This window comes from Lotus japonicus, chromosome 6 (genome assembly GCF_012489685.1).
Source record: "Lotus japonicus ecotype B-129 chromosome 6, LjGifu_v1.2".
Lineage (NCBI taxonomy): Eukaryota > Viridiplantae > Streptophyta > Magnoliopsida > Fabales > Fabaceae > Lotus > Lotus japonicus.
This window is the reverse complement of record NC_080046.1, coordinates 22,029,757-22,045,603: the sequence shown is the minus strand read 5'-3', so window position 1 is coordinate 22,045,603 and position 15,847 is coordinate 22,029,757. Positions and strand designations below refer to the sequence as shown.

The following is a 15,847-nucleotide window of genomic DNA, read 5'->3' as shown; positions in this document are numbered from 1 at the left end:
TCTTCCTCCTGCTCTTCTTCTTCATTATGTTCATCTACATCATCCTTCATCTTCTTTATCCTCCTCATCTTTCATCATCTTCACCGCACCAACCACTCGCATCTTCCACCTAAATACATGAACATGTGCCATCAAAATAAGCCCCTTTGTTCACAAACACCAACCCCCAAATAAAGAAAGTAATCAAAATTCACAAACTAAAAACTTCTCTATAGAACTCAATTTCAGTGATGAATCTGAGTTCAAACTCACAAAAATTTCACCATACAACACCAGATTTAATATAATGAATACCCACCCACAAGGCTACCACTTTAGTGATTATGCAGCAGCCTTGCCCATATAGAATGAAATAGTAAATCCCACCCCCACATACTGTATAACCCAGCTAATTATTTCCCCTTCTCGATCAAAAATCCAACATCACAGATCCATCGACTAGGTACATAACAAATGACAGCCAGCATTATGTTGAATTTGTAAACGCAAAGGTTGACGGTTTCTCCCTATCCGTTCACAGAATTTTCCTTCTTCGTTACCTCCGATGTCGCCATTTATCACAGTCACAGGTCTTCAAAAATTCCCTGCCTCTCTATCTTCACATCCCATCAAACCTTCGCTTCCTTCCCTCTCTTCTTCTCAGCAATCCTTGTGTTCACCAGAATCAGCACAAGCAGAGCAACGCAATCTCCGATCTGAAAACCAAATTGACAAATTCTCAATCCTCGTAAAGAACAATGGTTCGCGGGATGGAGTGAAGCAGTGGCTTCAACGGTGGGTTACTACAGTGAAGAAAAGCGACGACGCATGGCGCGGTGGTCAGATCTGGTGCGCCGACGAAGGCTCCTCTCTCTGGGTTCACGGCGGAGCTTGAAGTGGTAAGGTGCGGCGAGGCGTGGAGAACTCACGGTAGTGGCCGGGTCGAACGACAACATCGACGGAGGCTTCCGGGTTCGATTTATTCAAGTGTTGGTGTTTGGGTTTATCCTGGTTCGATTATTCATCATCTTGTGGCTGGGTGAAGGGCTTGGTTGAGGCTTTGTGGTTAATGTGGCAGGGACCAATTTCTTGTGAGGAAGAAGCGATGGTGGTGGTCGATGGCTCAAGGACGGTGAGGTTGGTTGTTGCTTGGTGGTTTAGTGGCAGGGGAAGTGGGAATGACACTGTCATTAATTATTGGAGGGAGAAGTGGATTGGAGGTGAGGAGTGTTGGATGGAGATGGTGTTGAATTGAAGGATTGAAAGTGGGTAAATTTAGGATTTTTACTTTAGTATGTTCTTCTTCATTAATGACCAATCTATTTGGGTTTTTTCTGGATTTTGTTGAAGAAGATGATGAAGATGGTTGAAGATGAAGAACTCCATAATGATGAATATATTTAAAGATGAGGAATAAGGACGAACTTGACATTATTTTCTGGGATGGGATGATGGAGAAGAAGAAGGAAGAGGGAGAGAGAGAGTGCGGAAGCTTGAGGGACTATTTTGGTATCAATGAGGGACGAATTTGACATTATTTTTTGGGAGGGAAAATGAAAACGTGCCACGTAGGACGCTTACGTGTAAAAAACGTGACATTTGGCATTTTCCGTCTCAGGGACTAACGGAAAACTCAACCAAGGACGAACTTGACCGACGGCAACACATTCAGGGATGAAAAACAACCATTTTGAAAATATGAGGACCAGTCCGTCATAAGTGAACACAATCAAGGACCAAAATGGCTGTTTACTCGTCAAACAACACGTGGAAGAGAAGAAGGACTATGTTGTTGACTAGGAAAACTCAGAACAGAACAACAACAGTGGCAGCTTCGATTGAATGCAACTCTCTGAACACTGAACACGGAATCTGCATCCAAATGTAAACTCAATGGCCCGCTGTGCCGTCGAAGGAGGATGCCCCACCGACTACGTAGCCGTTGCCCTATCCATCGTGTCCTTCATTGTGTAAGCTTGCTTCTCTTTCCTTTTCTTCTTGCCCAATTCAGCTCAAGAATAATTCATCTTTCAATTTTTATCTAACTATGCGGCTTGTTTTTAATGTGTTAGTATGCCACAATGAATTTTGAGGTCTGATTAACAAGTTCTAATCTTATTTATATACCTTGAAGTTTGTGCTCTTGCAATTGTTTTTTTGCTTCCTGGATTTGCATATTGATTAAGGGTTTTTTCATGGTTGGTCTCTCTTTTTTATGATTTATGTGATTCCAATGTATGGTGGTTCATTTTCCTCTTTAATCCCCTATACAACATAGCATCCTTTCTTTGAAAATAGGAAAATTTTATGTTCACACCAATCCACCCACACCCTAAAGAAATATAGGAATAGAAGGGAGAAACATGAGAGATATAGGAAAAGAAGAGAGTGATAGGAAGAAAAGTTGGTGGAAATACGATGGAAGAGAAAGTGAGTGTGAATGAATCAAAACAGTTCAAAATAATATGTAAACAGTAAACACATGTATAAATTTGGATTTTTTATGCACATGTTATTGATTAGCTTCTATCTTCCAGGCTTCTCTTATGGGCAATATTTCCCTTCTTAATTCACAACGTTCCTCGTACCAAAGGCAGTGGCTTCTGGATACCAGTAATTCAAGTTGTTGCAAGCTTCATCCTTCTTCTATCGCTTGTGGTAGGCAGAAACTTCTTTATGTCTGTGTCATTTATTTTCTGAAACAATTTGAATTTTTTTTTTCCGAAATTCTAGTTTTTCTGTTGTTCTTGCCTTGCAACATCAGCTCAGTATGACCCTGTTTTTTTTCCAAGCATAGCTATCCATATTTTTATCTTTTATGCAGTTGTCAAACAGTTTCTTTAAACTTGAAAAGAGGCATTGGTGGCTGTCATGCTACATATGGGCAGGTTATCCTTCTTTTTGCCATATTTTCTGACTTGTTTATACTTCATATTGAAGCATATGAATACTTATTACTTGTTAGTATAGCCAACTTTTTGTGTTTATTTTCAGTCTGGGGTGAGGGTCTTCTAGGATTTGGTTTGCTGTTGAGCTGTCGCATAACTCAAGCCGCCCAGTTATATTTTATCTTTGTCAAGTAAGTGATTACTTGTTATTGAGATATTAAATCCTATAACTACCAGTTTCTGCCTCTGTACCTCTTAACCAATCAAGCAAGAAGCTACCCTAAGCTCATCTATAGCTTAAACCAGCTAGTCTGTACTTATATTGTTCTAAGATTCTGTTTGTCTCATCGGTTTTTGCTGGTTATACTATTATTGACTTGAGCTCATGGAAGCATGTGGTTTTCTTACTGATGTGCTTTTTCATAAGCGTTGTTGACCATAATTGATTGGCACGTTGCCTATTACGTTTTTTTGTTGTCTGTTTGTCACTTGTGTCTTGAATATATTTCTTCACTGATATTTCAGGAGGCGTTTACCACTGATCAGATCATATTTTTTTCTTCCACTAACTATGCTTCCCTGGATTGTTGGTGCTGCAAGTAAGAATTTTAATTTACTTTCCTAGTGTTTTTTTATTACATAAAATTTGCTGCTTGAAGTTCAAGCACTAGTGCGAATCCAATGTGCCATTTTGAAGTGTTTCTGCATTGTGTCCACAATAATCTCACCATATTGTAGAATTTCTAGAAATAACTACTAGAATTGTACCCCTTATCCTAGCACTGTCTCTTTTGTCTTTCCTCCATGTTTTCTAACAAAGCTATTCATCTGTGCTTTAGTTATCCATATGAGGAAGCCTCTAAGTGATCGTTGTCACATGAATGCTCATTGGACCATTCCAGTTGTTTGTCTTCATTCATTGTATGTTGGCACTTTGGTTGGGGTTACGGCTGCTGTTCATCATATAGAGTTCAGGTTTGATGAACTCAGAGACCTCTGGCGTGGAATACTTGTATCAGCTTTATCCATTGGTATTATTTCCCTAGCTCTACAAAATAACCTGTTATTTCTGTATTTCTTTAATTTCCTAGCTTCCAACTAATAAGTGCTCTAAGGCCATTATTATGCTTATTGAATTCACCATTAAGTCTATAATTAGTTAGTTTTTTCCAGTAACCAGTTTTCATATAAAAATGAGTAACATTCAAGTTAAGAAAACTGGTGAAGAAGTCAATTCTAACTCTTCAATTCATATTTCCAAATGTGGCTAATCTTTATTACACTGATATCAAAATAAGGCTAAACAGCTGCCTTCTTCTTATTCCTTCTTTCATACACCTTCTTTATTGGGGGACGATACTCATCAAAACTCCACCAACTCTGCCACCCTCGTCGCCCACCCAGCCTAGTCGTTAGGTGGTTTCGGTGGAGGTCGTATGAGCGCTCCCATATTTCTCTCCCCAACAAATTCATCTCAGCGCATGCGAAGTGATGTCGCCAGAGCTCCGCCGCGAACAGCACCTTTGTCGTTTCTCTATTCAGCGCTGGTGGCGGTTGATGCTTGCGTTTCTCCATCACCTTCAGTTGCCAATGGGTCTTCCGTCGCCGACTCCATTGGGGTCCAAGCTTCTTCACAACACATCTTTTATCCATTGCTTCAGATTCCTTAACTAAATCGGGTTCAGAATCCTTCCGCAACGCCTCTGTCGATACTCATTCATCCTGGGCCGCTTCAAGATTGGATTGCTCAAGCCGCTGCAATCTCTGGTGGCCTCTGAAACGCCTAAGCTGCCGCTATCTCTGCCTCCGACAGGGCTTCAGAAGTTTGCTCAAGCTCAACTACCGCTGCATCTCGCCTTTCTTCCGCTGCGGTGTACGATCCCTTCAGCGACGCCGTTGCCGCTGTTTTCTCAGCCTCAGTTGCCGCCTCCGATTCTCCTTATTTGTTCCCTCTTCTGTCTCCTCTCACTTTCCTTCCGTAATCTCTCACTTTCCTTTCTCAATTCTGTGATTTCTCTTAAAAGTGCACAAATCTCCTCCTTCTCTTGTGATGACAGAGAAGATGAGAAATTCTCCTTTCTCTTGCCAGCCATCTGCTCCAGATGTTGTTTCCTGTAGGATATTTTTGGCCAGGGCACCTGAATCGGTGCTCTGATACCAGTGTTAGAACCCAGCCAAATCTGATATTATTCAATGGTAATTCCTAAATAAGAATTAGGGTAAATATACAAGAAAGAGATACCAAACATCCTCCCTAAACCCTAGAGAGACCCAACGCTCTCTAAACCTAATTTCCAAAGTGAATACAAAGATAACCTTATAGGAAACATGCCTCTTATACCCTATAACTAACTAACTAACTACTGACCCTGCTTAACTACTAACTAGCTAACCCCAAGTACCTATAAATTAGTAACAATTTTTTAATATAATCTTGCAATGGCTTGCTGGATTAAGGACAGTTAATGTTCATATGGTTTGGCTTACCTTACCCATATCCACTAAAGTTATTTTCAAACTATTGGTTTTTTTTTATAGGCTCAAACTGTTATCTAATACTATCTTTGGATATTTTCTGGACGTCTCAGCTTTGTGGCCTGTATAATTTAACATTTGCTCATTTATGTCAGTTGTATGGTTTGCTGCTTATGTGTTGAATGAAATTCATGACAACATCTCATGGCTTCAAATTGCCTCCAGATTTCTGCTTTTAGTTTTGGTATGCTTCCTACTGTGTGTGGTGCATAACTATGAAATGACAGACATTATTAGTTTTGAAAGATAAAATTATAGTCATTACCTTCTGAATCTCTTATTTACTTCCATTTTATGTTGCCTTTGTTTGAAGGGTAGTACACTTGTGCTGGCTTTCTTTTCAATATCAAGTTCTCAACCACTGCTCTCACAAATCAGCTTGAGGCGAAGAGAATCCCGAGAATTTCGCACAATGGGCCAGGCTCTAGGCATACCTGATAGTGGGGTATTAGCACAAAGTGAACCAAATTCAAGGATAGATCCTAACCAACCATTGGATAAGCTTCTCTTGAACAAGAGATTCAGGCAGTCTTTTATGGCATTTGCTGATAGGTAAAAGAACCTTCTGTTTACTTTCTGAGTTTTGCTGGAAACCTATGGGAGTTATGGTTTCTGATAAGGGGTTATAAGAAACGATTCATTTAAGAAAAGTAATTCAGGCGAAATGGGTATTATTTACATTAATGGAAGAGAATAGATGATAATTCGCACAAATGAATTCTTGTTGAGATAAATGAATCATTTGTACTTTTGTTCCGGTCTTGAATGTTTTGGAACAAACATCAAAATAGAGAACAAGGAAAAAACCTTGTCTTTGTTTAGACAAATAATAATATTGTTTTAATATATTTACAGCTGCTTGGCTGGGGAGAGTGTGTTCTTCTTTGATGAAGTGCATGAGCTCAGTAAAATACCTGAAGATGACTGTGTCAGAAGGATCTATATGGCACGGCATATTATTGAGAAGTACATAGTTCCAGGTTAGTCATTTTAGTTCCTCTTCCTTCTTTCATCCTTTCCCTTGTTTTTTTATGTTTGTTTCGCTTTTCAAAAAGCTGAAAGCAGATTAATTGGAAAAGCTAATTTAGAGTGCGTTTGGTTCGTTTTTTTTTTTTTTACAAAAATCAGTTTTTTCATTTTTATGTTTGTTTTAGCTTTTTAAAAAAATCATTACTTTAGAAAAAGCTGAATGCAGATTAATTATAAAAACTACTTTAGAGTGCGTTTCTTTCGGCTTTTTTTTTTAGAAAAATCACTTTTTCCATTTTTATGTTTGTTTCAGCTTTTCAAAAAATTATTAGATTACAAAAAGCTGAAAGCAGATAAATTGGAAAGCTGCTTTAGAGTGCGTTTGTTTTAACTTATTTTTAGAAAAATATCATTTTTTCATTTTTATGTTTGTTCCAGCTTTTCTAAAAATCACTACTTACAAAAAGCTGAAAGTAGATTAATTGAAAAAGCTACTTTAGAGTATGTTTGTTTCAATTTATTTTTAGAAAAATCGCTTTTCTCAATTAAAAATTTCTAACATTTTGACCTGAAAAAAACACAATCTTTATTTGCTTATCAGGGTTATATATGTAATTAAAATTGTGGTTCTGTTCGGATGACTTAGTGTTACCAAACATAACACACAAAACATTATTATCCTATTCTATTATGTCATTTTCTGTTCTGTCACAAAAATCAGCATGCATGCTTTTCTTTCAAATGTGGGGCATTTCGCTTAATGTTATCTAGAATGTAATTTTACAGGTGCAGTTATGGAGGTAAACATCTCTCACAGAAGCAGACAGGAAATTATGTCAACTTCCAACCTTGCACGCCCTGACCTCTTCCGCAATGCACTTAATGAGATTATGCAGCTGATGAAAACAGTAAGTTCCTTAAGGTTCAAAACAATTTGATTGGAATTCTCCTTGCAGTGTGTATATAATTTCATCTAAATTGTGTTCACTTCCTCAGAACTTGGTCAGCGATTACTGGTCATCAATGTTCTTCCTGAAATTCCAGGAAGAATCCAATATGAGATTGAATGACTATGAACTTGAGCAAATGACAGTTTGTAACTTCTCTCCAAGGCTGAGTTCAGTGCATGGTTCAGATGATCCTTTTCATCAGGAACATCTTCTAAAGAGCTCAGGCTGCGGCAATGATACTGACTCGTGATTTGAGAATGTATATTGGTATTGCCTTTCCAAACCAGTTTTACTTTGTTTTACAAAGGAAAGGAAATTGCTTGGATACTTTTTTCATGCAACATGTAGAGTTAGTGTCCATTGAAGATGAACACTAATGCTCTGTTTGGTTCATTGGTTGGGTGTACTATTAGAGGAAGGAAGTAGGTAGGAAGGATTATGACTGGAGAATAGCTTTTTTGTGTTTGGATGAGAGTGGAAAATGCATGGATGGGAAAATGAGTGGTGTACACTGTACAGTAGCCAAATAATTTTCCGTCCAGATTGACCAAGAAAACAAGCCAAGAGAAACCTAAGAGAGTCTATCTCCCAAGAATTTGAAATTCTCATAACGAATCAAAATTTCATAAAATGTACGGAGAAGGGAGGCCCAAGTTGGTGCCATCTAAGCATACTCCTAAATGCTAAATCGGTCATAATACAACCCAACAAGAATATAACTCTAAATGCTAAATGGGTCAAAATACAACCTAAAAGTGAATACTAAGACTGGGAAAAAATACATAGAAAATAGAAAGGAATTTTAAATGTTTAAGACTCAAAAGAAAGGAGTTTAAAACACTTTGGATCCTTCTATGTTTTGGACCTAGTTGTAAGTTCTCCCAAAGCCTCCATTGCCTAAAAACTATCATTTTCTAAGCTTTTATCACAAATGAACGGGAGGCGATAGGAAGACGTGAAGAGTTTCAGAGAAAGTGAAAGTAAGTGGCCTAACTTTGGTATTGCACTGTACATTAACGTCAGCCGGGTATATATTATTCAATATTTTAATGTAGCTTTGGATAATATTGGACACGGAATAATTAGTTGTGGCATTAACGTGGGCTTGGGCAACATAATATTAGGTTTTACGTTAGCATCGGTCGAGCCCATTCCAAAAGTCGACACAAAGGTTCAAACATTTAAAATCTTTATCTTTAGCCGACACTAATTAGGGTGCCCACTAGGGTGAACCACCATTTACATTTTGGTCCACCCATGGACCATGGTTATATTAGTAATTTACAAAAGGGAAAATATATAAAAAAAAATCAATTCCTAAAACCACTCTCTCTCCTCACTCATGCATCCCTCTCTGTTTATCTCAATCTTCTTCACGCTTCTTCTTCTTTTTTTGGAAAATCACCGCCACCATGGCCTTCCTTTTTCATATTCTTCTAGCAAATCACCACCACCATGGCCTTTCTTCTTCATCTCCCTGATCCCCTATGTTTTGCACATGACGTGAGCTCCAAGAGCAACCCAGAAGCTTCGAATTGGAACCCATATCTCGCGATTTGGGTTTAGGGTTTCTCTGATTTATATTTACTCCATGCTCATGCTTATGCTGTTCTCTGATATTCAGATCTGGGGCTGTGTTGGCTTGTTGTATTTGTGCTATTTCAGTGTGTATGCGCAGAAACAAAAGTGAGAAATTGGGAAAACAGTGAAATTTGGTCCTAAAATTGGAACCTGGACCGGGCGGGTCATTACAAGCCCGTTGACCCGCCCGGTAAGGCCAACACTAAGTTGATTAGGACGTAGACCCCAGCTTGAAGATGTGGGCCCGAGTTGTTTTGTCTTGTTATATTGTGCACATATGCATTTGTCTTATTCAGCATAGGGATTTGGGCCCTGCATGTAAGGCCCAAATCCATGAACATTCTAGATAATGATCACTCCTACTATAAAAAGGGTGTCATCACCTTGTACTAGGGATCTTTTTTACCATTTATGAGATAATTTCCTTATATACATATTGCTTACTTATTTTAGCTATGCTAGGGTTTATCAAGGGTACTTTATTCCTATTGTTATACCTTAGACCAGAACATTGGCGCCGTCTGTGGCTCTTACTCAGTGATTGTTCTTCTGCTGACGTGAGAGGCAGTTTTTTCTTTGATGGAGACACGTTCTTGTGGTGGGCGAGCACCACGACGTCGTGGTGGTGGCCGTCACAGTGGAGGCAGAAGCCAGGCACATGCACTTCAGCATGAAATGGAGGATGAGGCTTCCTCCGATGGGGCGTCAGTGGCGGTGCGATCTCACGCCACCACGACGCCGAACAACCCGGAACAGCCGGCCGCGCCGGTTAGATCAGAACTAGATCTTAAGGCAAAGCTTCCCACTCCGGAGACAGAAGATCCCCATGTTGAAACGCCTGTGCAAGCAAAGGACCATGCACCCGGAGCCTCATCTGCGGAGCTAAGGCAGGTGTTGGACACTATTCAGGTGGTTCAACGTCAGAATGAACACTTACAGGCTCAGGTAGAGTATCTTAATCAAATGTGCGACTTAAGGCGTGGACAATGTGTGGATGCTGAGGATGTGGTGGATTTTCAGCCCTTTGCGGCCATAGTCGCTGCAGTTGAGATTCCAGAGCATTTGCAAACTCTGACTTTGGATATGTATGGGAGAGATACCGACCCAATCGACCATTTACGGTATTTTAATACTAAGATGGTCATTGGAGGGGCGACCGACGCTGTGAAGTGCAGATTGTTACCTTCAACGTTTAAGGGCGTGGCCATGACTTGGTTTATTAAACAACCTCCATATTCCATTTCCAACTTCACTGATTTGTCAACTAAGTTTCTAACACAATTCTCGGCCAATCAAGCACAAAAGGCGACCCCAGCTGATTTATTCAATATTCGCCAACATGCGGGCGAGCGTATCAAAACATACATGTCTCGATTTAGCAGAGTTTCAGTGCAGTTAGAGGACGCCAGTCCGGACGTATGTGTGGCGGCCTTCAAAAATGGGCTCAGATGCGGCTCGTTGAACAAAGATTTAACTAGAAGGCCTGCCAAAGATATGATGGATTTGCGTACACGGGTACAAGAATTTATCTTGGTTGAACAGGATGAGCAAACTAAAAAAGATAGGGACAATTGGCGGGCTCAACCGGACGTTTCATCAGAAAAAGGCCGCGTTTCTAAAGAACAACGACCCGCTCAAACACCGCGCCAGCTAAGGCCGGCGCCCTATCCTGCAGGAAGACAGGGGCCACAAAGTAACACTTGGCATCGGAACAATCAACCTGCTTCGGTGAATCGGTCCAAGGAGGAAATGCTCCTGCCTAGGGTCATCAAACCAAATTGAACGCCCCTCTCAGCACAATCCTGCGAGCAGTAGGGCAAACCAATGTAGTCCAGGCCACCCAGGCGACCTCCTGCGAACGTGGACACAACAAAGTGGTGTGAATTCCATAAAGCCATGGGACACAATACTGATAATTGCTGGACCTTGCGCAAGGAGATTGAACGACTGATCAAAGCGGTGCATTTGTCCAACTTTGTCTCAGAAGAAAATACACAGCTAGAAGCAGTCAAAAACACGGGCGGTGATTTGTCAAAGGGTAAGGAGGTAGTTGAGGAGTTGGGAGTACCCGCCGGGTCTTGCTCATCAATCGCAGGGGGATTTGGCGGCGGGCGTGTATCTAGCAAAGGAAGGAAAAGATATGTCGAGGCAGTAAACTCGGTGCACCACGCTTACGAGGGGGAATGTTGGCTGAATCATACTCCTATTACTTTCTCGCCAAAGGATTTTGATCATGTGATTCCGCATGATAATGATCCAATAGTGGTGACTCTGCGCGTAAATAACTATGTTACTAAGAAAGTTTTTCTAGACCAAGGCAGTTCTGCAGACATCATATATGGCGATGCATTTGAAAGATTGGGCTTAAACGAGTCAGACTTAAAGCCATATACGGGGTGTTTAGTTGGATTCACAGGCGATCGGGCCAAGGTCCGAGGCTATGTGGAATTGGACACTGCTTTTGGTGAGGGTGAATATGTGAAGAAATTTCAAGTAAAGTATTTGGTTCTTCCATGTAAGGCGACGTATAATGTGCTTCTTGGACGCGATACTTTGAATAAAATATGTGCAATAATTTCAACCGCCCATTTAACAGTAAAGTATCCAGCTTTCAATGGAAATGTGGGGATTTTGAGGGTGGATCAAGAGGCCGCCCGAGCATGTTATGCACAAAGTTTGGAACTTTATGGTAAGAAGGCGGCCAAGGAAGCACATAGCGTCACATAAATTTTTCCACATGAAGATTTTAATTTGGATCCTCGTGATGATTCGGAGGAGTTAAGACCTCAGCCGGCGGAAGAAACCAAATCTGTTCACTTATCCGGGCGTGCTTTGAAAATTGGGAGCACCTTGTCAAAGGAACAAGAGGACCGATTGGTCCAACTACTAAAAAAGAATTTGGATTTATTCGCATGGACAATTAAGGATGTTCCAGGCATTGATCCCAACGTTATATCTCATCACTTGTCAATCCAGCAAGGGGCCAAGCCTGTTGTGCAAGCTCGCAGGCGGATGGGCGAGGAAAAGGACAAGGCAGTACAAATGGAAACTCAAAAGTTACTTAAAGGAAAGTTTATTAGAGAAGTTCAATACCCAACATGGTTGGCAAACGTTGTTATGGTGCGAAAGGCTAATGGGAAATGGAGAATGTGTACAGATTACACAAGTCTAAACAAAGTTTGCCCAAAGGATTCTTATCCGCTCCCAAACGTGGACAAGTTAGTAGATGGGGCTTCTGGGAATGAAATGCTCAGTTTAATGGATGCATATTCAGGGTACAACCAAATTATGATGTATCGCCCTGATGAGGAGAAAACGGCGTTCATGACAAGTCAGGCGAACTTTTGTTACAAGACGATGCCTTTTGGTTTGAAGAATGCAGGAGCGACCTACCAGCGATTGATGGACAAGGTTTTTGCAAGTCAAGTGGGAAGAAACATGGAAGTGTATGTGGATGACATGATTGTTAAAACTGTCAAAGGGGCGAGCATCACGAAGACTTGGCCGAGGCATTTGCACAGATCCGGAAATACAATATGAGACTGAATCCAGAGAAATGTTCCTTTGGAATTTTAGGTGGCAAGTTCTTAGGATTCATGATCACTTCAAGGGGAATCGAGGTTAATCCTGACAAATGCAAAGCTATAGTAGACATGAAAAGCCCGTCCAATATTCGCGAGGTCCAGAGGTTAACAGGACGGTTGGCGGCTTTATCTCGCTTTTTGCCAAAAGCAGGTGATAGGGCGGCGCCATTTTTTGCATGCTTAAAAAAGTATACAACTTTCCAATGGACGGAAGCGTGCGAAGAGGCCTTCCAACAGCTTAAGAAGTTGTTGGCCTCACCGCCTATGCTAGCTAAGCCAACGCCAAGGATTCCTTTAATCTTTACTTGGCGGTCACTGATGCGGCGGTTAGCACAGTCTTGCTCCAAGAAGAAAACAAGCAATATAAAATCATATACTTTGTAAATCACACACTACAAGGGGCAGAAGTGCGTTACCAAAAAATAGAAAAGGCAGCGCTGGCAATCCTAAAGACGGCCAGGCGACTTCGACCGTACTTTCAGAGTTTTCAAATAAAGGTCAAGACCGACATTCCTTTGAGACAAGTTTTGCAAAAGCCTGATTTATCAGGGCGACTGGTTAGTTGGTCGGTTGAGCTATCAGAATATGACATCTGCTATGAACCAAGAGGACAAGTCACAATTCAGAGTCTGGTTGACTTTGTAGCAGAGTTAACACCCACGGAGGGTGACAAAGAGAATGCAGAATGGGTACTTTCAGTTGATGGTTCGTCCAATGAATCAGGGAGTGGGGCTGGCGTGTCAATCGAAAGCCCGGATAAAATGCTGATTGAGCAATCATTAAAGTTTGGATTCAGGGCGAGCAACAACCAATCCGAATATGAAGCACTAATAGCGGGTTTGAGACTCGCCATTGAATTGGGAGTTCAAAAATTATATATAAAAGGCGACTCCCAGTTGGTGGTAAAGCAAGTGCGCGGCGAATATCAAGTGAAGGACCCACAACTGTCCCGGTACCTAGAAATTGTTCAAAGGCTTATGCAGGCGATCAGACATGTCAGGATTGAGCACATTCCAAGAAGTCAAAACGAGCGTGCGGATGCATTGGCTAAACTGGCTAGCACTGGGCGACTCGGAAACTACCAAACTGTAATACAAGAAATCTTGCCCCATCCAAGTACAGACATGGTAGAGTTCAAAGTGGCAAAGGCTATAGGAAATGGGGGACCATCTTGGATGGATCCAATCATCGAGTTTTTAAGTCAGCAACCTCAAGATGAAAGCAAAAACACTAAGGAAAAAAGGCGCGAGGCTAGCTTTTACACCCTGGTGGGTGGACAGCTGTATAGGCGGGGAATTATGTCTCCAATGCTTAAATGTGTGGATACCGCCAAATCTCAAGAAATAATGGCTGAGGTTCATGAAGGAGTCTGCTCAAGCCACATTGGGGGGCGGTCTTTGGCTGTAAAAGTCCTTAGGGCGGGATTCTATTGGCCAACCATCAAGAAAGATTGCCTTGAATATGTGAAGAAGTGTTCAAAGTGTCAAGTTTTTGTCGATATACACACGGAACCACCAGAGCAACTCACAACGATGACCGCCCCGTGGCCCTTCGCCATGTGGGGAACGGACATTTTGGGACCCTTTCCAAAGGCGAAGGCTCAAATGAAGTTCATCGTGGTAGCAGTGGATTATTTCACCAAGTGGATAGAGGCCGAGGCACTCGCCACAATCATTGCTGCCAAGGTGCGAAACTTTTTGTGGAGGCGTGTTGTGTGTCGTTTTGGAGTCCCAATGGCATTGGTTATGGATAACGACACTCAATTTACCAGCGCATTGACAAGGGACTTCTGCGCTGACCTTGGGATTGACATGCAATTCACTTCAGTTGAACATCCTCAGACAAACGGCCAGGCTGAGGCGGCTAACAAGGTCATATTAAATGGATTGAAGAAGAAGCTTGATGAGGCGAAAGGATGGTGGGCAGAGGAATTGCCCGGTGTTTTGTGGGCGTACAATACCACGGTCCAAACCAGCACTGGAGAAACGCCGTACAGGCTAACCTATGGTTCAGATGCCATGTTACCCGTGGAAGTAGAAAATCAAAGCTGGAGGGTTGCAAACAGGAATGAAGAAGAAAACAATGATAACTTAATCGCAAACTTGATCATGCTCCCAGAATTGCAAAGAGAGGCACACTTGCGTAATGAAGCTGGAAAGCTAAAGGTCGCCCGAAAATACGCAACTAAGGTCGTCCCTAGAAAAATGAAGGCGGGAGACTTAGTGTTGTGTGAAAGGACGCTGACTTCAGGAAAGAACAAATTGACACCCAATTGGGAAGGCCCTTTTAGGTTTGAAGCTGAAGTGGGCGCTGGGGCGTACAAGCTGGAACAGTTGGATGGCGGGGCAGTGTGCCGCACGTGGAATGCCTCTAGTTTGAGGCAATACTATAGTTAAGAAGAAGAAAGTCGCACTCTTTTTTCCTTGAAAAAGGTTTTTAATGAGGCGACCAATGAAAAGAAGGGGGGAAACTCTCATGTACGAGTCTATAGACCCTAATTTTTATTAAAAGAAATGAAAAATGTTTTACAGTTTGATATTCGTCACAACTGACAAGATCTAACTCATAAACTTTCTCAAACAAACTTCCTATGACGATGATCTAATATGACAAAAAACTTTCACAATCAGAAAGTGTTATCACTGAGCAAACATAGCCTTGGCAATTCTAGTGGCCACTAGAAACCAAGCCACGTCTGTAAAACGACTAAGGCTAGTACAATGTGCCTAAGCCTTGGTTATCATACTAAGCACAAAAAAGCCTCGCCAAATGACGAGCAAAGTCTCAGTAAACATGCCATAACGAAATCAAAATAACAACGAGCAAGGTATGCTTAAAAATGAAAAGGGGACAAGCGCCCAAAGTCACATGTCATTACAAAACAAAGGGCGGAGCCCAGAATCCAAATGAAAGAAAGTAACAAAAAGACAAGTTACGAACATGGAAAATATTTTCAAAAATCCTATGCTTGATTATCTGCGTTGGCATGGGGGACAGTCTTCTCCACACCCTCGCCGTTCATTGTTTCGCTTGCAGCAGTTTTCTCCACACCCTCGCCCTCGCCCGGAATTACTTCTTCTTCTTCATCGTCAGACTCTTGCATGAAAGGAAGGCTACTCACTTCAGGATCCGGATCGCCTATAACCTTCCCATCCATGATCTTCTTCATGAAACCAAACATGGAAAAATCAAGCTTTGGATAAAGAATCCGAAGTTGCTCTTTGGCGCTGAGATGACCCAAAACATATTGACGAGAACTCTTCGCTAAAAGTGTCTCGTTAGATTTTTGCAGCTCGGCCTTCAGCTTCTTAATTTCTTCTTCAGCAGCGCTAAGTTTGGTTTCAAGAGTCCCCTTTGCAGC

General features: G+C 41.5%; 1 protein-coding gene across 1 annotated transcript; it reads left to right on the top strand.

The window, feature by feature from the left end:
* The first annotated feature begins 1,782 nt into the window (after positions 1-1,782).
* On the top strand, positions 1,783-7,714 carry LOC130723770 (regulator of G-protein signaling 1). Its single transcript, XM_057574894.1, has 11 exons — positions 1,783-1,949; positions 2,517-2,637; positions 2,804-2,867; positions 2,974-3,058; positions 3,393-3,466; positions 3,707-3,898; positions 5,498-5,586; positions 5,716-5,954; positions 6,258-6,382; positions 7,158-7,279; positions 7,368-7,714. Exons 1-11 carry the CDS (start codon positions 1,873-1,875, stop codon positions 7,569-7,571), a joined length of 1,392 nt encoding a protein of 463 aa, XP_057430877.1. The 5' UTR covers positions 1,783-1,872; the 3' UTR covers positions 7,572-7,714.
* Positions 7,715-15,847: the final 8,133 nt, after the last annotated feature.